This window comes from Bombina bombina, chromosome 7 (genome assembly GCF_027579735.1).
Source record: "Bombina bombina isolate aBomBom1 chromosome 7, aBomBom1.pri, whole genome shotgun sequence".
In the NCBI taxonomy this organism is placed as follows: domain Eukaryota; kingdom Metazoa; phylum Chordata; class Amphibia; order Anura; family Bombinatoridae; genus Bombina; species Bombina bombina.
The window spans coordinates 96,543,411-96,565,142 of record NC_069505.1 but is presented as its reverse complement, the minus strand read 5'-3'; the positions used below and the strand labels follow the sequence as shown (position 1 = coordinate 96,565,142).

Genomic DNA, 21,732 nt, shown 5'->3' with positions numbered 1-21,732 from the left:
ATTTCATATAGATAACACTGTGCTCGTGCACGAGAAGTTATCTGGGAGCAGGCACTGATTGGCTAGACTGCCAGTCTGTCAAAAGAACTGAAAAAAGGGGCAGTTTGCAGAGGCTTAGATACAAGATAATCACAGAGGTTAAAAGTATATTATTATAACTGTGTTAGTTATGCAAAACTGGGAAATAGGTAATAAAGGGATTATCTATCTTTTAAAACAATAAAAATTCTGGTGTAGACTGTCCCTTTAAGGTGCATCAAAATTCTTCACCAAAAATCGTATGTTAACAAAAAAGTAAAATTAGTATGTAATTTACACAGGAATAAATCATATTAAATATGCGCAGCGTAAATCGTAATTGTAGTACACTGGATGTGCAAAAATCACACAGAAATTTGAATTTATAAATACAAAATGCAAAGCGTAATTGTTGTTTTCTCCAACATAGGTGTGTCCGGTCCACGGCGTCATCCTTACTTGTGGGATATTCTCTTCCCCAACAGGAAATGGCAAAGAGCCCAGCAAAGCTGGTCACATGATCCCTCCTAGGCTCCGCCTTCCCCAGTCATTCTCTTTGCCGTTGTACAGGCAACATCTCCACGGAGATGGCTTAGAGTTTTTTGGTGTTTAAATGTAGTTTTTATTCTTCAATCAAGAGTTTGTTATTTTAAAATAGTGCTGGTATGTACTATTTACTCTGAAACAGGAAAGAGATGAAGATTTCTGTTTGTAAGAGGAAAATGATTTTAGCAACCGTTACTAAAATCGATGGCTGTTTCCACACAGGACTGTTGAGAGGAATTAACTTCAGTTGGGGGAAACAGTGAGCAGACTTTTGCTGCTTGAGGTATGACACATTTCTAACAAGACTCGGTAATGCTGGAAGCTGTCATTTTCCCTATGGGAACCGGTAAGCCATTTTCTTAGTTTAAGTAAAAGAATAAAGGGCTTCATTAGGGCTTAAAAAACTGGTAGACATTTTTCTGGGCTAAAACGATTACTTTACTAAGTATATTTGGCAGATTATTACTTTTAATAGTTGTTAAATCTTGGGGATTGTTTTAATAAAAACGGCAGGCACTGTATTGGACACCTTTTTCACTGGGGGCCTTTTCTAGTCATAGACAGAGCCTCATTTTCGCGCCTCTAATGCGCAGTTGTTTTTGGAAAGCATGGCATGCAGATGCATGTGTGAGGAGCTAAGAACCACTGAAAAAGCTTATAGAAGGCATCATTTGGTATCGTATTCCCCTCTGGGCTTGGTTGGGTCTCAGCTTTCAAATTTGGTGTGCAATACTTTTAAGGCTTTAAGTTACTGTGGTGAAATTTTGGTGAAATTTGAACAATTCCTTCATACTTTTTCACATATTCAGTAATAAAGTGTGTTCAGTTTGAAATTTAAAGGGACAGTAACGGTTTTATTGTAAAACGTTTTTTGTGCTTTGTTGACAAGTTTAAGCCTGTTTAACATGTCTGAACCATCAGATAACGATGTTCTATATGTATGAAAGCCAATGTGTCTCCCCATTTAAATATATGTGATATATTTGTGTCATAATGTCCAAACAAAGTAGGGATAATAATGCCATAGATATATTGCCCAAGATGATTCCTCTAATGAGGGGAGTAAGCATGGTACTGCATCATCCCCTTCTGTGTCTACACCAGTTTTGCCCACACAAGAGGCCCCTAGTACATCTAGTGCGCCAATACTTATTACCATACAACAATTAATGGCTGTAATGGATAATTCTATTGCATGCATTTTTTCCAAAATGCCTACTTATCAGAGAAAGCGTGATTGCTCTGTTTTAAACACTGAAGAGCAAGAGGACGCTGATGATATCTGTTCTGACATACCCTCACACCTATCTGAAGGGGCCAGGAGGGAGGTTTTGTCTGAGGGAGAAATTTCAGATTCAGGGAAAATTTCTCAACAAGCAGAACCTGATATTGTAACTTTTAAATTTAAATTTCAACATCTCCACGCACTACTTAAGGAGGTATTATCTACTCTGGATGATTGTGACAATTTGGTCATTCCAGAGAAATTAGGTAAGATGGATAAGTTCCTAGAGGTTCCGGTGCCCCCCGATGTTTTTCCTATACCCAAGCGGGTGGCGGACATAGTAAATAAGGAGTGGGAAAGGCCCGGCATACCTTTTGTCCTCCCCCTATATTTAAGAAATTAGTTCCTATAGTCGACCCCAGAAAGGACTTATAGCATACAGTCCCCAAGGTCGAGGGGGCGGTTTCTACTCTAAACAAACGCACTTCTATTCCTATAGAAGATAGTTGTGTTTTCAAGATCCTATGGATTAAAGGTTAGAGGGTTTGCTTAAAAAGATGTTTGTTCAGCAAGGTTACCTTCTACAACCAATTTCATGCATTGTTCCTGTCACTACAGCTGCGTGTTTCTGGTTCAAAGAACTAGAAAAGTCGCTCAATAAAGAATCTTCGTACGAGGAGGTTTTGGACAGAGTTCAAGCTCTTAAATTGGCTAACTCTTTTTTATTTTAGATGCCGCTTTGCAATTAGCTAGATTAGCGGCGAATAATTCAGGGTTTGCTATCGTGGCGCGCAGAGCGCTTTTGCTTAACATCCCTTTCAAGGGTAAAACACTGTTTGGCCCTGACTTAAAAGAGATTATTTCAGACATCACTGGGGGAAAGGGCCACGCCCTTCCTCTGGATAGGTCTTTTAAGGCTAAAAAGAAGCCAAATTTTCGTCCCTTTCGCAGAAACGGACCAGCCTCAAATTCTACACCCTCTAAGCAAGAGGGTAATACTTCTCAAACCAAGCCAGCCTGGAGGCCGATGCAAGGCTGGAACAAGGGTAAGCAGGCCAAGTCACCTGCCACTGCTACCAAAACAGCATGAAGTGTTGGCCCCCGATCTGGGAAGGATCTGGTGGGGGGCAGACTTTCTCTCTTTGCTCAGGCTGGGGCAAGAGATGTTCAGGATCCTTGGGCGCTAGAAATAGTTTCCCAAGGTTATCTCCTGGAATTCAGGGAACTACCCCCAAGGGGAAGGTTCCACGGGTCTCAATTATCTTCGAACAGGCATTCTTACACTGTGTAGAAGACCTGTTAAGCATGGGAGTGATTCATCCTGTTCCATTAGGAGAACAAGGGATGGGTTTTTACTCCAACCTGTTCATAATTCCCAAAAAAGAGGGAACATTCAGACCTATTTTAGATCTCAAGATTCTAAACAAGTTTCTAAGGGTTTCATCATTCAAAATGGAAACCATTCGAACGTTCCTTCCTATCATCCAGGAAGGTCAATTCATGACCACGGTGGACTTAAAGGATGCGTACCTACGTATTCCTATCCACAAGGAACATTTTCGGTTCCTAAGGTTCGCCTTTCTGGACAAGCATTACCTGTGGCACTTCCATTCGGATTAGCCACTGCTCCAAGGATTTTCACAAGGGTACTAGGGTCCCTTCTAGCGGTGCTAAGACCAAGGGGCATTGCAGTAGTACCTTACTTGGACGACATCCTGATTCAAGTGTTGTCTCTGTCAAAAGCAAGGGCTCATACGGACATTGTCCTAGCCTTTCTCAGTTCTCACAGGTGGAAAGTGAACATAGAAAAAAGTTCTCTTTCCCCGTCAACAAGAGTTCCCTTCTTGGGAACAATAATAGTTTCCTTTGAAATGAAGGTTTTTCTGACAGAGGCCAGAAAATCAAAACTTCTAAGCTCTTGTCAGGTACTTCATTCTGTTCTTCTTCCTTCCATAGTGCAGTCCATGGAAGTAATAGGTTTGATGGTTGCGGCAATGGACATAGTTCCTTTTGCACGAATTCATCTAAGACCATTGCACCTGTGCATGCTCAGACAGTGGAATGGGGATTATACAGACTTGTCTCCGACGATACAAGTAGATCAAATAACCAGAGGTTCACTCCGTTGGTGGCTGACCCTGGACAACCTGTCACAGGGAATGAGCTTCCGCAGACCAGAATAGGTCATTGTCACGACCGACGCCAGTCTGGTGGGCTGGGGCGCGGTCTGGGAACCCCTGAAAACTCAGGGTCTATGGTTTTGGGAAGACTCTCTTCTCCCGATAAACATAATGGAACTGAGAGCGATATTCAATGCTCTCAAGGCTTGGCCTCGACTAGCAAAGGCCAAATTCATAAGGTTTCAATCAGACATCATGACGACTGTTACATATATCAACCATCAGGGGGTAACAAGGAGTTCCCTGGCGATGGAGGAGCATCCGGGGGAGTGGGAACTCCATCTGGAAATCTTTGCCCAACTAACTCAATTATGGGGCATTCCAGACATGGTTCTGATGGCCTCTCGTCAGAACTTCATGGTCCCTTGTTACGGGTCCAAATCCAGGGATCCCAAGGCGACTCTATTGGATACAATAGTAGCACCTTGGATCTTCAACCTAGCTTATGTATTCCCACCGTTTCCTCTCATTTCCAAGCTGGTAGCCAGGATCAATCTGGAGAGGGCTTCGGTGACCTTGATAGTTCCTGTGTGGCCACGCAGGACTTGGTATGCAGACCTGGTGAATGTGTCATCGGCTCCACCATGGAAGCTACCTTTGAGACAGGACCTTCTTATTCAGGGTCCATTCGAACATCCGAATCTGGTTTTCCTCCAACTGACTGCTTGGAGTTTGAACGCTTGATTTTATCAAAGCGTGGGTTTTCAGATTCTGTAATAGATACTCTTATTCAGGCTAGAAAGCCTGTAACTAGAAAAATTTACCATAATATATGGAAAAAATATATCTGTTGGTGTGAATCTAAAGGATTCCCATGGAACAAGATAAAAATTCCTAAGATTCTTTCCTTTCTACAAGAAGGTTTGGAGAAAGGATTTTCTCTGAAGGGACAGATCTCTGCTTTATCTGTTTTTCTTCACAAAAGGCTGGCAGCTGTGCCAGACGTTTAAGCGTTTGTTCAGGCTCTGGTTAGAATCAAGCCTGTTTACAGACCTTTGACTCTTCCCTGGAGTCTTAATCTAGTTCTTTCAGTTCTTCATGGGGTTCTGTTTGAACCCTTACATTCCGTAGATATTAAGTTATTATCTTGGAAAGTTTTGTTTTAGGTTGCAATTTCTTCCGCTAGAAGAGTTTCTGAGTTATCTGCTCTGCAGTGTTCTCCGCCCTATCTGGTTCATGCAGATAAGGTGGTTTTACGTACTGAGCCTGGTTTTCTTCCGAAGGTTGTTTCCAACAAAAATATTAACCAGGAGATAGTTGTACCTTCTTTGTGTCCAAATCCAGTTTCATAGAAGGAACATTTGTTACACAATTTGGACGTTGTCCGTGCTCTAAAATTCTATTTAGATGCTACAAAGGATTTCAGACAAACATCTTCCTTGTTTGTTGTTTATTCTGGTAAAAGGAGAGGTCAAAAAGCAACTTCTACCTCTCTATCTTTTTGGCTTAAAAGCATCATCAGATTGGCTTATGAGACTGCCGGACGGCAGCCTCCTGAAAGAATCACAGCTCATTCCACTAGGGCCGTGGCTTCCACATGGGCCTTTAAGAACGAGGCTTCTGTTGATCAGATATGTAAGGCAGCGACTTGGTCTTCACTGCACACTTTTACCAAATTTTACAAATTTGATACTTTTGCTTCTTCTGAGGCTATTTTTGGGAGAAAGGTTTTGCAAACCGTGGTGCCTTCCATCTAGGTGACCTGATTTTCTCCCTCCCATCATCCGTGTCCTAAAGCTTTGGTATTGGTTCCCACAAGTAAGGATGACGCCGTGGACCGGACACACCTATGTTGGAGAAAACAGAATTTATGTTTACCTGATAAATTACTTTCTCCAACGGTGTGTCCGGTCCACGGCCCGCCCTGGTTTTTTAATCAGGTCTGATGATTTATTTTCTCTAACTACAGTCACCACGGTATCATATGATTTCTCCTATGCAAATATTCCTCCTTTACGTCGGTCGAATGACTGGGGAAGGCGGAGCCTAGGAGGGATCATGTGACCAGCTTTGCTGGGCTCTTTGCCATTTCCTGTTGGGGAAGAGAATATCCCACAAGTAAGGATGACGCCGTGGATCGGACACACCGTTGGAGAAAGTAATTTATCAGGTAAACATAAATTCTGTTTTTTCGTAAAATGGGCTGAACATGGGCGTTCCATGGGCGTATATGAAAATGTCTCATTAATCCCAGCGTAATTCTATAAAGATTTTCGCACTGCAGATATCACAGTTTTTTCTCACCAACTAAAAGGTGGCGAGCTTTTCTCAAAACAATACGAACACTTATAACCCCAATAGAAAAACAAGTGCATACTAAAATATAGGCGAATGTAAGCTATAAGCAGAAAGCAGCGTAATGTGAGTTATATTGGCTGCAGGATTTTAATTTTAAAGTGCTCCCTGATAACTTCGCACTAAGGAGCGAAGTTTCCCTAACCAGCGAGCTCCAATACTTTTAATAGGAGCCAACTCGCAGGGACTGCCCCTTTTTTACGATCATTGCACCGGGGCAGCCCTGCAAGTGTCAGCGAGAAAAACAAGGTTTGAGCTGGCGAAGATTATATCATCGAGCTCTTAGTATTTTTTAGAGGTAAAAGAGCTGTTTAACTTAGGGCAATGCCCTACAAAAGGTCCTTTTAAGGGCTATTGGTAGTTTTGTATTAGATTAGGGGGAGTTTTTATTTTGGGGGATATTTTTTATTTTTATAGGGGTATTTAGTTTAGGTTTACATTTTTTATTTTGGATAGTTTTGTTTATTTTTTCTGTAATTTTACTTTTTTATTTTTTGTAATTTAAGCTTAGGGGTTTGAATTTTTTAAACATAGACTGCCCTCTGGGCAGGCTTATCGACCTAGTATAAGATAAAGAAGCATGTATATGTACACAATGTGATAAAGTAATGAGATCTGATTATACCTACAAGCTCAACCCATTTTATTAGGTTGTGGCTTCAAAACACAAAATCAGCTAATTCATATACACAAATAAGCCTTAAATAAGCAAATCTCATACATTTTATACTCTGCATCTGGTAACAGCCCACGACAGAACGCTGTTTTGCTTGAGAGGTGGCGTTTTCACCTCTTAGCCAATAGTCGTGCGGGAAATCCGGCGCAGCATTTTCTGCATGCTATTTGCTAAGAGCAAAACAGCGTTATGCCGTGGGCTGCCTGAGCAGCTCAGTCCAGTGAACGCTTGAAACAAATAAAGGAGCTTTCTGCATTAAGTATTTTATGCTTCATGAAAGTCCCCTTTATTTGTTCCAATGGTCAATCCTAGCGTTTCACAAACGCTAGGATTGACTTTCACTTAAATAAAAAAAAAATTAGTAGCAATAGTAGTTATTTTTAATACCGTGTGCTGGTATTAAAAAATAACTGCACAAAGCAGTTATAAGAGGTTAAAGTGAGTGGGTGTCGGGTGTTAGAAAAAAAAAAACCGCACTGAAAGTGCCTTTAAATTGTGTTCTGTGGGGACTCACAGTTTTAAAACTGTTAATATATATGTATATTCTTATACACGTATATATTTATGTGTTAAAATGTGTGTGTGTGTGTGTATATATATATATATATATATATATATATATATATATATATATATTCATATACATATATATATTTTAACTTTGCTGCCCATTGCTGCGTGGCTTACCCTCTTCGCTGCCCTAGGTTCTCTGCCATGACTTTCGGCATAAGCCTATAGAAGAACCCTCTCTTGAGCGCAAAGCTTTCATGCAATGCGAATGCGAGGTCGCGTTTACATTGCGCTCAGCTTGGAATACCAGTGCACATTCTCGTGTGCTGGTATTACTGAGTGGAGTGCAAATATCGCACTCGCGAAAGCGCAATTTTGTGCTCCACTCGTAATCTATCCTTTTGTAAACAGATCATTTACTAAGTCATTGAGTTTAACATAGCTTTGTGTATACGGCGAATGTAAGTTATCATTAAACACTTTAGTCAGTCTCTCTCTTTTTTGGCTAGTATCAGAGGGATCTTCCACACCGTTGTCTCCTGGCTCCGATAAAGATGGCACAAAATATAACTGGGATCAATCTGTGTATGATAATGAACTTCCTGTTCGATGTCGGAATATCAGCGGTGTCCTGTACAAGAACCGTCTAGGATCAGGTAGATTAACTATTTGTTGATGTCAATGTACTTTTAATATATAAAAATAAGGTTTATGTATTGTATACTAATCTTAATTATATACAAAGTATTTAAAAGGGCACTAAAGTCACAATTTTCATGATTCATATAAAGAGACTTTCCAATTAACTTCCATTATCAAATTGCGCATTGTCTTTTTATATGTGCACTTTCTGAGGCGCCAGGTACTATTGAGCATGATTTTACAGCATACACATTTATAATTCTATGATTGGCTGATGGCTGTCACATGATACAGGGCCCTGGCAAATTGAAGTAAATTTTGAAATTTGTCAGAAAAAATCTACTGCTTATTTCAAATTCAGAGTAAGAGCTATTTAATTTTTTTTTATTTAGCAATTGTTGATGCAATTCTTCTATATTTAATGGTCTTTTAACATCAGTATTTTTGAAGCTTTAAGGGCCGCATATAAACGTAAGGCTAAACACAAATAATAATAATATATTTCCTAAAAATGTCCAGTGGCACAGAGGATACCCTGCAATCTTAAGTAAGTCAGGCTCTATCTGCTGTTCTCCCCTCCATATGACTCTCTTGAGTTGTGGTTACCTTGTTTGTCCACCACCAGAGTTTCCCAAAATACACATTTTTAGTTCCGCTTTTTCTTGGATGCCACAAAAAAGATAGCTCGCATTCTTAGCTTTGCTTTTTCCCTGGGGCCACAAAAATGAATGCAAAGGGCCACATGTTGGCCATCCCTACATTGAAGTATATGATTTACCCCAAGTCCATTTAATACTTATGCCAAAATTCAAGATTTGCAGAATATTGGCGATCAGTCTGTTCCAAAGTTGAATAGTATAACTTCCCTTTAAAGGCATATAAAAGCACAACCTGAAAATGCTCTAATGTGCTAAATCATTTTCTTATTGCACTTTTGCTTGTATATAGGATTAGGAAATGGTTAAACACATAGTTAAAATCGGTTCTGGAGCAGCAGTACACTGCATATACTGAGCTGAACATGACAGTTGACCAGTCATGAATATCATATGTGCGTAGCCAACAATTGGCTGTTTTTAGCTGTGCAGTAGAAGTGTGTTGGCGCTCCGGAGCTTACTTTAGCTATGGCCTAAAATATTAGCGTTATTGTGCGTTAACATCACACAAGTTCAAAGTTATTTTTAACTTTTTATCACTTAAGTGAATGTCTAGGGCATGCTAATATCTACATGTCCGATAGCAGGGGTACGCTAAATTCATCACATAATAGACTTCTGTGGGGTGCACAGTAAAATTTATGTTAGAAATTGCTTAAACGCTAAGCCAATGGTGCGCAAGTAGTAAAGTTCTTTACTATTAATGATAATGGTTTATTTGGGTCTTAAAAAGCACTAAACTATATGTGTATTTATGTATTTACAGACATATATACACATATAAAGGCATTAACCCATTAATGACCACAGCACTTTTCCATTTTCTGTCCGTTTGGGACCAAGGCTATTTTTACATTTTTGCGGTGTTTGTGTTTAGCTGTAATTTTCTTCTTACTCATTTACTGTACCCACACATATTATATACCGTTTTTCTCGCCATTAAATGGACTTTCTAAAGATACCATTATTTTCATCATATCTTATAATTTACTATAAAAAAAATTATAAAATATGAGTAAAAAATGGGAAAAAAACACACTTTTTCTAACTTTGACCCCCAAAATCTGTTACACATCTACAACCACCAAAAAACACCCACGCTAAATAGTTTCTAAATTTTGTTCTGAGTTTAGAAATACCCAATGTTTACATGTTCTTTGCAAGTTATAGGGCCATAAATACAAGTAGCACTTTGCTATTTCCAAACCACTTTTTTTCAAAATTAGCACTAGTTACATTGGAACGCTGAAATCTTTCAGGAATCCCTGAATATCCCTGGACATGTATATATTATTTTTTTTTTAGAAGACATCCCAAGGTATTGATCTAGGCCCATTTTGGTACATTTCATGCCACCATTTCACCGCCAAATGCGATTAAATAAAAAAAATCGTTCACTTTTTCACAATTCTTTTCACAAACTTTAGGATTCTCACTGAAATTATTTACAAGCAACTTGTGCAATTATGGCATAAATGGTTGTAAATGCTTCTCTGGGATCCCCTTTGTTCAGAAATAGCAGACATATATGGCTTTTACTTTGCTTTTTGGTAATTAGAAGGCCACTAAATGCCGCTGAGCACCACACATGTATTATGCCCAGCAGTGAAGGGGTTAATTAGGTAGCTTGTAGGGAGTTTGTAGGGTTAATTTTAGCTTTAGTTTAGTGTAGTAGACATTCCAAAGTATTGATCTTGGCCCATTTTGGTATATTTCATGCCACCATTTCACCGCCAAAAGCGATCAAATAAAAAAAATTGTTCACTTTTTCACAAACGTTTTCACAAACTTTAGGTTTCTCACTGAAATTATTTACAAACAGCTTGTGCAATTTTGGTAATTAGAAGGCCGCTAAATACCGCTGAGCATCACACGTGTATTATGGCTAGCAGTTAAGGGGTTAATTAGGTAGCTTGTAGGAAGCTTGCAGGGTTAATTTTAGCTTTAGTGTAGAGACTATACTGTGTATTTACTGTAAATACTTCACATTCCAATGTTCTGCATATAGGGGAATATCTAAGTATTTGTAAATCGTAATTCTTATATATGTCTGTATCTATCTATCTATCTATCTATCTATCTATCTAGCTATCTATCTATCTAGCTATCTATCTATCTATCTATCTATCTATCTATCTATCTATCTATATATAGGGCTCAAAATATCAAGTCCTAGCCAGGACAAAATTTTACTAGCCACTTCTAATCCCACACATTACACCCACTACTTCTCCCCCTCTTTGCATATGTTTAGCCATTGTGAAACTGTAATATTGGTTTTATTTTATACCATGACAAATTAAATAATGCTACATACAGTAATAAATTATAAAAAAATAAGTTCATAGCAGTTAGAAAAATCAACTAGAGGATCTGGGGAAAACAGCTGGATAGAAAAAGGAAGTTGTCGAACTGAGAGAATGCAGAGAGTGCTGACGGTCATGGAAGGCCATAGCAGACCTGGAGATTTTTTTTTAAATAATTATTATCCCTTCCTTTCGCTCTTAACTATCTTTCTCGGCTCCCTTCTCTCTTCAATCTCTCTTTTTGCCCTCTCCCTTCTCTATCAGGCCATATCTTCTCTTCACACTCTTTCTTTTCCCGCTCTGATATCTCTTCACTCTTCTTTTTTTTTTCTCCATTCTCTCTTAACTCTACCTTCTTCTCTACTTTACCTTTTCCTCTGCAATCTCTCCCTGCCCCGTTTACCCTCTCAGAAGTAACAGTCTAAGCACTAATGGGGTCTCTATAGCCCTAGAGGAATAACATATCCTTGCAATTTCATGGTTTTATCCCTTTAGATAATAGTTTAAACACTTAGCACAAAATGTGTGTTTGTCAGTGCTGCAATAAGAATGTACATTCTGCAAATAAAATGTGCCAACTTTGCTACTTACAACTTGCCACCAGACTTCAGGCTCAACATTCACTAACTAACTTTCACTCGCCACTATTACATTTCCACTCGCCAATGGCTAGTGGAAATTTTGAGCCGTGTGTGTGTTTGTATGTATGTGTATATGTATATGTGTGTGTATATGTATGTATATGTGTGTGTGTATGTATGTGTATATATATATATATATATATATATATATATATATATATATATATATATATATATATATATATATATATGTGTGTGAACTGCACCTCACTGACGAGGCCCACAGAAGGCCGAAACAATCGTCTGGGGTTGTTGCTTCCCTTGTTCAGAGAAGAATTACCTGGTATTTCGGCGCTGGACTGTCATTGGGCAGTATCAGACTGATATGCTACAGGATATTTTTTCTCTGTGAAGGGACATAGTGTGCAAAAGGAACGCGCACCCTGAGTTGCAATTTAAACGAACAGGCATGGAAGTTATTCTAGCTTTTGTTCTATCTCAGGAGTGCTGTTCTCTTTCTTTTCACACACATATACATATATATATATATATATATATATATGTGTGTGTCTGTGTGTATATATGTATATATATATATATATATATATATATATATATATATATATATATATATATATATATATATATATATATATATATATATATATATATATATATATATATATATATATATATAAATATAGGAACCAACAACCAGCTCAATACCATTGTTAGCCTGTTCTATGGCGACTTACCACCTGGGTGCAACTTCTTTTAGCTCAGTAATGTTTTAATGTTTTTCACAGAGTAGGACTTTCCTGTAGTATATCAGTCTGATCCTGCCTAAAATACCATCAGATATATGTAGAAATATGTATTTATGAATAAATGGAACATATTTTGCTATGTTAAGAACATTGGAATGTGAAAAATTTATATTTTTGTGTCGGGTTAGCGCACTTGAAAATATGCGATCGGGTTTACACATAGGTAGTTTTTTCCCCACTTTTCTTGCTTCATTGACTTCTATGGGGGAATATGTTAATGAGATTGCGATATCAAAGTTTGTTTTTTTATTCGCATTTGGCTAGCGCATAAGCGAAAACGGTTTACTTTTTACTTATAATACAAGCACAATCCAATCACATATTTATACACTAAAAAAATGCTTAGATGGGAATACAGAGAGTTGTCCTTATAAATTAATACAAATAACCCTCCAGTGGCACAAGTATCTTCAGTTTATGTGTTACCCTGTGAAATAGACATACTAAAGTATGAAAGATCTCTCTACATGTCCGTGAATCATGGGACAGGGTTGGGATTAGGAGAAGGTCTCACTGGGTTAATGTAAACTAGTGCTTTACAGTTTTGTATGTGGCAGGGGGTTCTCTCTTTAAAGTAATTCTGCGGGTGCTCACAGGTGGTAGAGGCCGCTGTGTGAAACACTTGGATGGCTGGTACACCCCAACTGAGTTTGAAGCCATGGCTGGTAGGGCCAGCAGCAAGGACTGGAAGAGGAGTATCCGCTATGCAGGGCGACCATTACAGTGCCTAATACAGGTGAGTGCGGCTGCTGTGTGTATAAAGGCTATTGAGGCTTTGTACTAAGGCACTAACAGGTGGGGGTCACTTTATCTATGTTACAAATCATAGAGAATAAATGTGAGCTGCTGTCTTTTTTTTCTCCTCCTCATGATAGTAATGAAAAGTGAATGGAAGCAAATACCTTGAGGTGTGTCTAAGAGTTGTCACAGGCGCATGGGCACAGGTCAGTGAGAGCAGCAGCATTGAGTTGCTGTATACATGAACCATAGAAAGCGCAGCTGCATTGTTAAATAAAAGAGCATAGCCGTAACAGCGCCATCATATGAGTGCAGCTGCATTGTTAAATAACAGAGCATAGCCGTAACAGCGCCAGGTGGGGGTCACTTTATCTATGTTACAAATCATAGAGAATAAATGTGAGCTGCTGTCTTTTTTTTCTCCTCCTCATGATAGTAATGAAAAGTGAATGGAAGCAAATACCTTGAGGTGTGTCTAAGAGTTGGCACAGGCGCATGGGCACAGGTCAGTGAGAGCAGCAGCATTGAGTTGCTGTATACATGAACCATAGAAAGCGCAGCTGCATTGTTAAATAAAAGAGCATAGCCGTAACAGCGCCATCATATGAGTGCAGCTGCATTGTTAAATAACAGAGCATAGCCGTAACAGCGCCATCATATGAGTGCAGCTGCATTGTTAAATAACAGAGCATAGCCGTAACAGCGCCATCATATGAGTGCAGCTGCATTGTTAAATAACAGAGCATAGCCGTAACAGCGCCATCATATGAGTGCAGCTGCATTGTTAAATAACAGAGCATAGCCGTAACAGCGCCATCATATGAGTGCAGCTGCATTGTTAAATAACAGAGCATAGCCGTAACAGCGCCATCATATGAGTGCAGCTGCATTGTTAAATAACAGAGCATAGCCGTAACAGTGCCATCATATGAGTGCAGCTGCATTGTTAAATAACAGAGCATAGCCGTAACAGCGCCATCATATGAGTGCAGCTGCATTGTTAAATAACAGAGCATAGCCGTAACAGCGCCATCATATGAGTGCAGCTGCATTGTTAAATAACAGAGCATAGCCGTAACAGCGCCATCATATGAGTGCAGCTGCATTGTTAAATAACAGAGCATAGCCGTAACAGCGCCATCATATGAGTGCAGCTGCATTGTTAAATAACAGAGCATAGCCGTAACAGCGCCATCATATGAGTGCAGCTGCATTGTTAAATAACAGAGCATAGCCGTAACAGCGCCATCATATGAGTGCAGCTGTGCAAGTCAGCCAACTCTCTGGTTTGGATATGTAAGAGTGGAGCTTTGCATCTTCCCTGAAGAGCGTGTTGGTCAGAGAGCTTGAGAGAGCAGCTACCTCAACCAGGAGAGTCTATACTGAGGCATGAGAGAGCCTGAACAAAAGAGTGTAAGCACTGACCGAGAGACCATCATTGCCTTAGATATTTAAGTACTGGAACTACATGAATTAAAGGTCTGCTTGTTATATCTAACATTTTGTAGGTGATATTTTTTATATATAATTAAATGTGTTCATTTATCTATAAGCAAAGATTTCAAATACAGCCTGTCCAGTAAAAAAATAGATCTTGCCATCACAGGCCTTGTTAAAGGGACAGAAACCCCCAACATTTTCTTTCATGATTTGTATAGAACATAGATTTTTAAACAATTTTCCAATTTACATCTATTATACAAATTTGCTTCATTCTCTTATTATCTTTTGCTGAAGAAACAGCATTACACTACTGCAGCTAGCTGAACACATCTAGTTAGCCAATCACAAGAGACAAATGTTTGCAGGCACCAATCAGCAGCTAGCTCCCACTAGTGTAGGATATTAATTTTTAACAAGGGATACCAAGTGAATGAAGCACATTTGAAAATAGAATTTAATTTTAAAAGTTTCTTAAAATAACCTGCTCTGTCAAAATCATGCAACTTTAATTTTGACTTTCCTATCCCTTTAAGTATATATAGCATGTTCTGATCTTAAGCATAGCGTAATATCCTAAACAAGAGAAGCAAAATCCTATAATTGTTTCTGTTTGATTCTGCTTTTAGTTGACTGTAGGAGTCTAATACCTTTTTCTTCATTAATGGGGAGAGTCCACGGCTGCATTTATTACAGAACCTGGTCACCAGAAGGAGGCAAAGACACCCCAGCCAAAGGCTTAAATACCTCCCCCACTTACCTCATCCCCCAGTCATTCTTTGCCTCTTGTCACAGGAGGTTGGCAGAGAAGTGTCAGAAGTTTTGGTAGTCTCTTATGGAGGGTAGTACTCTTCAGAATGGGACTAGAGTTTTAAGTAGTCCGGTCAGCCTCTCAGTAAGAGCATGGATGAAAGTTAGAGTCCGGAGATGCAGGAAGAGTCTTTCTGCAAAACCATCCCGACTCATATTAACAGCTCCATAAGCAATCAGCGTTGACGAGTTTCGCTGCCTGCTTTCTTTACTCAAGTCCATGTCAGAAGCGACGCTACTATCTGTCACACTTGAAGGGCCGTGTTCCCGTTCCACGGCGTAGATTCCAGTAAGATTGTTTCATTTTATTTTCAATATGGAAATGTTTTGTATGAAGAAGAAGTCAGAGTTCCAGTGGGACTCCTTTTATCTTGTGGAATCAAGGGTTAATATCTCCTGAGGGGGCTTTTTGAACAGGGGGGGACTTTAATCATGTTTGTTATGTGATTCGGTCTGCTGATACTTGGGCTCGTGGCTTTGTTTGAAGGTTGCACAGTCTTTACGGACTGGCACACTTTTTTATTTATTTTGGACTGCACGGCGCACCTTGTGACCAGGCGTGGTCACACTCCTGTCCTCCATTTCCATATTCCTGACGGTGTGGCGATCCGGTTAGGATGTATTTTTATTTAATTTTGAAAGCTCATGTTATAAGTTTTTTTTTTTTTCTTTGGAAATATTTTCTTCTCTGGAATTTGATACTAGCGATTTTGAGGTTGCATTGGTGCTTCTGCGGAAGTTATATGTAAAGTTAGTACATGTTATGCCCGCTGTTTTTCTATTTAAATTGTCTATCCCTTTTGGGTTGTGACTTTCAGTGGCCTTGGACATTGGACAGTACTTGGGTGCCCTAGATATTAGGCTGTTCTTGGTTGGGTACTAGTTTCTGTCCCTAGGGGCCTATATCAGACACGTGGTGCCCGTTATACTTGGCTGGTCTGGTTGGGGTGCCGAGCGGCTCACTCTGGTTTTTGAGTTTCATTTTCTTGTTCCTGTTACAAGTTATAATTTGCCTAGACGCCAGGCTGGTCCTCGTTTATTCTTCTGGGGGCATCAGAGGGGATTATGCTAGGTCCTGCTTGTCCTATCCATGTTTAGCAGGGGTTCCGAGTTTCGGATCCCGCTACAGTGTTTTTCTCCTTTTCCATGGAAATCCGTGGTGCCGGTGACGTTTACTTGTCTCCTCTTTTGAGGATTCCCTTGAGGATTCTGTTTCCTTGATGACGGTATTTCTTCCTTTGGGTCGAGGTGGTTTGGGCTTTTTGTCCACTTTCCTTGGGGCTGGCTTTCTGGTCATCTGTTTCAGGAAGTTTAGGCCTTTTTGGGCTTGCTGCTTCTTCCGGGATCTCATCTGCTCCCATATTTTTGGAGCTTTGCAGATTATGTTGTCTCCTTTTTTCCCTGTGTACGCCCCTGCTTAGGCATTTTGGGATTTCCTCCGCTAGGGGTTAGGATGATTGTTCATCATATGTTCCTTAAGCTGTAGGTGCTTATGGGAAGTTGATCCTGGTTGGATCTTGGAGATTTTGGTTATCTGCTCAATCCAGATTTCTAGGTTTGAGTTTTGTTCTCTTGTATGTTTTGCTTTAGTCTTTGGACTTAAAGACTGCTGTCCTTAGAGCCTTTAGAGGCCTACCAGGGTAGCTGGTGCGTTCTTCATTGCCTAACACCTTTTCAGTGGGGAGTCTGTATCCTGCTTTGGGGGTCTTTATCGCACTCTGTATCTGGGCTACTTACGTGAGAATCCAAGGTATCTTGGATATGACTGGGATTGCATCGCCTGTTGTATGGGGTCTGCTCCAATTGAGGTAACCAGGGGGTTCCTCAGGGGATATTAATTTCTGTTCCATGTTTTTGACTGGACAGTTTGATTCTGTATCCAGATCCCTTAGGACTGGTTCGGGTCGGCCCAGTTTCCCAGTGCGGGGACATCTTCTGTTCCCATGGGAGGATTTTTCTCTGAGATTTGGATATTCTGCTGGGCCTGCAGTGGTAGCCGGATGGTTTCTTCATTCGGTTTTTGACCTTTTGGTCCTTATTCAGCTTTCCACTCCATATCTGTGTGGGGTGATCTGTTTTGTTTTCTTGACTTGGCATTCCACAGTATCTCCAATTCAAAGTCAATGACTCAGCACACAACGGTCCCTTTGCCAGCTACTCAAGAGACCCACTCCAGTCTCTGAAGCATCAATCCAAGAAAAATCCAAAGAGAGTAGCAGCAAAAAATGTGTTTATTGGGCACAACACAACATTAACAGCAACGTTTCGGTATTGCTACCTTATTCATGCTAAACATCATACTGGAGTGATTCTATTTATACCTAAACACCACTAGGTGGCGCTGCAAATGCAACTTCCTATTAACCCTTTACATCAAAAATAATTAAACCTTTTACATCAAAATAATTAAAAACAATTCTACAATGTATTCATTATAATTAAGTTACAATCATAATAACACATATAATACAATGTATTTATAGAATCATATTACAATCTCAATTACAGACTGATAAATAGAAAATTAACTTATAGAAAAACAGACATATCAAGATCTTTATTTAACCCATTCGGTTCCATAGTGCCTAATTTCCAAATCCAAAAACTTTCTCTCTGTTTAAGGAGAAGTTCTCTATTCCCTAACCTTCTTGGCATTTCTATTTCCTCAATAATTTGAAAACGCAATTGCCCAATTGAATGGCCCATTTCCACAAAATGCTGTGCTACTGGTGCTTTTAAGTTCTTAGTTCTAATGGAGATTTTATGTTCAATTATCCTATCTTTGATAGTCCTAGTCGTCTCTCCGACATAGCCCCGCCCACATGCGCATTTAATTAAGTAAACCACATAGGTGGTTAAGCATGTGTGAAAGCCATTAATTTTGTACTTCTTTCCAGTAATTGGATGAACAAATGTGGGCCCTTTAGTCATGTTGTTACAACAAGAGCATCCCAAGCAGGGAAAACACCCCTCATTCTTACTTTTAATGAATTTTTGTGTTGATTTAATATTTGTCCCTATGTCTGCTCTAACTAGTTGTTGTTTCAAATTAAAACTCTGTTTATACGCTGGCATGGGTAAATTCTTAAATTCCTTAATTTGGGGGTTACATTCAGAGAGTATTGACCAGTGCTTCCTCAGAATGCGTTGGATTTGGTTAGACTGGGAATTAAATTCAGATACAAATATGAGGCGCTCCTCTTTATTATTTTGCTTCTGTTTTACATTCAGTAAACTTTCTCTAGAGACTGAAAGCGCATGATTAATTTCGGCTTCTAATATATCTGATGGGTATCCTCTTTTAGTAAATCTGTCTGCCATTTCTATCATTCTTGTTTTTAATAAGTTGTCATCAGTAATAATTCTGCGGGCTCGTAAAAATTGACTACGGGGGAGGGCCTTAAGGAGTGATCCAGGATGAGCACTATCAAAGTGCAATAAACTATTTCTATCTGTCTCCTTCCTAAACAGATCTACCTTCAGCTCTCTTCCATTTTTAATAATCCTAGTGTCAAGAAAAGTAATATCGCTTTCACTCCAAGTCAACTTGAATTTTATATGGCCAGATGCTCCATTTATATCTTCCACAAACTTCAATAGGGATCCAACGTCGCCCCAGGTGCCATACCGATGAAACCTAGGATTGGAAAAAATAAATTTCTCTTCGAACACATTCATAAAAATGTTAGCATAATTTGGGGCGACGTTGGACCCCATTGCAGTACCCTGTATCTGAAGGAAATACTCATCTCCAAATAAAAAATAATTACAATAAAGAATCAATTCCAATAGCTGAAGAAGAAAGTGAATTTGAGCTTTAGAATAGTTTTTATCCATATCTAATACCATCTTAACAGCGCCCATACCGCTCTCATGAGTAATTGATGTATATAAACTTTCTACATCTAAGCTATATAGAATGAATTTATCAGATGCGAGATCCAAGGTGTCTATCTTTCTTAAAAAATCACTTGTATCTTTCAAAAAAGAATTGGATATTTCAACAAATGGTCTGAGAATACGATCCAGAAAGATAGACACATTGGTTAAGATAGACTGAGTGCTAGCCACTATTGGGCGGCCTGGGGGACTCTGTAAATTTTTATGCACTTTTGGTAGTGTGTAAAGCACCGGAGTTCAAGGATGCTCTATATACAGAAATTTAAACAGATCTCTACCAATAAGGCCAAAATTCAATGCTCTCTGACATATCTTTTTCAACTCATTCTGAATAGAAAATACAGGATTATTTGGCAATTTCTTGTACACATCAGAGACACTTAATTGTTGTTTTATCTCTTCCACATAGTAATTTTTATCTAGGGCAATAATAGCCCCGCCTTTATCAGCACGCTTCAAAATAATGTCATCCCTTGCTTTTAGAGTTTTTAAAGCAGCTACATTGTTTGCATTAAAGTTACCCTTTTGTTTTTGGGTGTAAACAATTCTATTAGATACAGGTGTATTCCTCACATTATGTTTCCTTTTGTTAACATTAACTTGCAATTTAGGTATATCCCTTTCTACAAGGTTAATGTATGTCTCAATACTGTGATTATTTTGTGGTGGTAAAAAAGTGCTCTTATTTTTTAAACCAAGCTTAGATAGATTAAATGCAGCCTGCTCTAATTCTGATTTAACATTCTGTTGTAAATTGCACATAAAGCCTTTTAACCTTAAATTACGATAGAATTTAAATAAATCTTTATTAAGCTGGAAAAAGTCACAGTCCCTGCTGGGACAGAAGGAAAGTCCTTTATTGAGAGTACATAGTTCGTTTTGAGAAAGTTCCACATTGGAGATATTAATCACTGTATCTTCTGCCTCTTTATCACTAGCAAACAAGTTAGCAGCTACCTTTATGATCTTACCCGGTCCGGCATTTACTTGCCCCTTCTCGGTCTCAACTGCTTTTTCTTTTCTTTTTTCTGATCGGTGGTGTTTCCGACCGCCACGCCGATGTCGGACTCGGAGTCCCCCGGTGACGTATCAGAGGATCCGGTACTGCTTCCACTCTTCACAGGGTAGCGATTCCACAGTATCTGCCTGGTGCTTGGAGGTCCTTTTCTTCCTCTGTTTAGTGAGATTGTCCCTCCTGCCTTGCGTGCAGGATTCCAGGTGTAGACGTGCCATTCTGGTAGGGTCTTCTTTGGGAAGGGAGCTGCATCTTGGTTCTGGAACTCGAGCTCTTTTGGGGAGGCTGGATACCTCCCCTGTCCTTCCTGTAGGTGCTTATGGAATTTTCATTCCTTTGTCTTTTTGGACATTGCCAGTCGATTTGTGCTTGGTCCGTTCCCCGAGTGAGGGTTAGGGATCTGTCTGATCTGTTAATCTTTGGCCGTGTATTAGAGTTAGATCTTTTGTGCCTTCCTTAGGTATGAGGTTTTCGCTGTGGATCCTTCCTCGGCAGGTTGTTTTTTCCCTGCGGTTTCTGGGTTCTGTCCTCCCTTCTCTACCTTTCTTGGGAGGGTGTTGATTGCAAGATAGTCCTGTGCAGCTTACTAGCTTGATTAGCTAGGGTTGACCCTTTGCTGCAGTAAGTCAGGGGCTTCTACGGAGCATAATCAGTTATTCTGATGCTTTTTTTTTTTTTTGCGTCTCCCGGGGACGGTTCGTCTTTCGGTTGCTCTATCCAGGGTGCGAGTTAGCACTCTGCGTAGAGGAGGGGTTCTTACTGTCTCCCTTTAGTTTCAGGGTTTTTCTTTGGTCCTTTGGACTCCATTCAGATGGGGGTCTAGGATTTTTCTCCCTTTGCTCTGCTAGTTCGGGGGGGGGGGTTGTTTGTTGTTTTTGCCCTGTTTTTATCCTTGTTTACTCTCTTGGAGTTCTCTTGGTTTTTTTTCTTTATTGCCCTAGTTCCTGTGGGTTTCTTGGGGTCCTTGTGGACTTCCTTATCTGTGTCCTTTTTCTTCCTTTCAGGGAGACTGTGGATGTTTCCCCTCCTTCTGGTTAGGGGTGAGTTTATTTGCGGGCTGAGAGCCTTCAGGATTTTGTCTCCTCAGAGGCTCTTGGGCTCGGTTGAGTCTAATGATTCTGAGCGGTCTCTATCAAGGGCTTTGCTGGTTCTAACTGATGGGCAGTTACTCGTGCCTTTTTCTTTTTGCCCTTCTGCTTCTAATGATGCAGTTTTTTTGTCTGGAGTTTGGGTGTTTTTTAGGCTATGGTGCCCTCAGATTGTGCCGCCGCCTTTTGTACCCGCCCGTCTTGCATTCAGTGTCCTCTATAGCTTGGGTATTATTTTCCCAAAAGTAATGAATGCAGCTGTGGACTCTCCCCGTTTAT

General features: G+C 39.7%; 1 protein-coding gene across 2 annotated transcripts in view; it reads left to right on the top strand.

Moving 5' to 3' along the window:
* Positions 1-21,732, top strand: part of DEAF1 (DEAF1 transcription factor) — a 150,124-nt gene that overhangs the window by 21,181 nt on the left and 107,211 nt on the right. For both annotated transcript variants that reach the window (XM_053720196.1, XM_053720195.1), the window contains exons 4-5: positions 7,960-8,106; positions 13,059-13,198. In XM_053720196.1, coding sequence (XP_053576171.1) covers positions 7,960-8,106; positions 13,059-13,198 — 287 coding nt within the window. The remainder of the gene's footprint in view (positions 1-7,959; positions 8,107-13,058; positions 13,199-21,732) is intronic.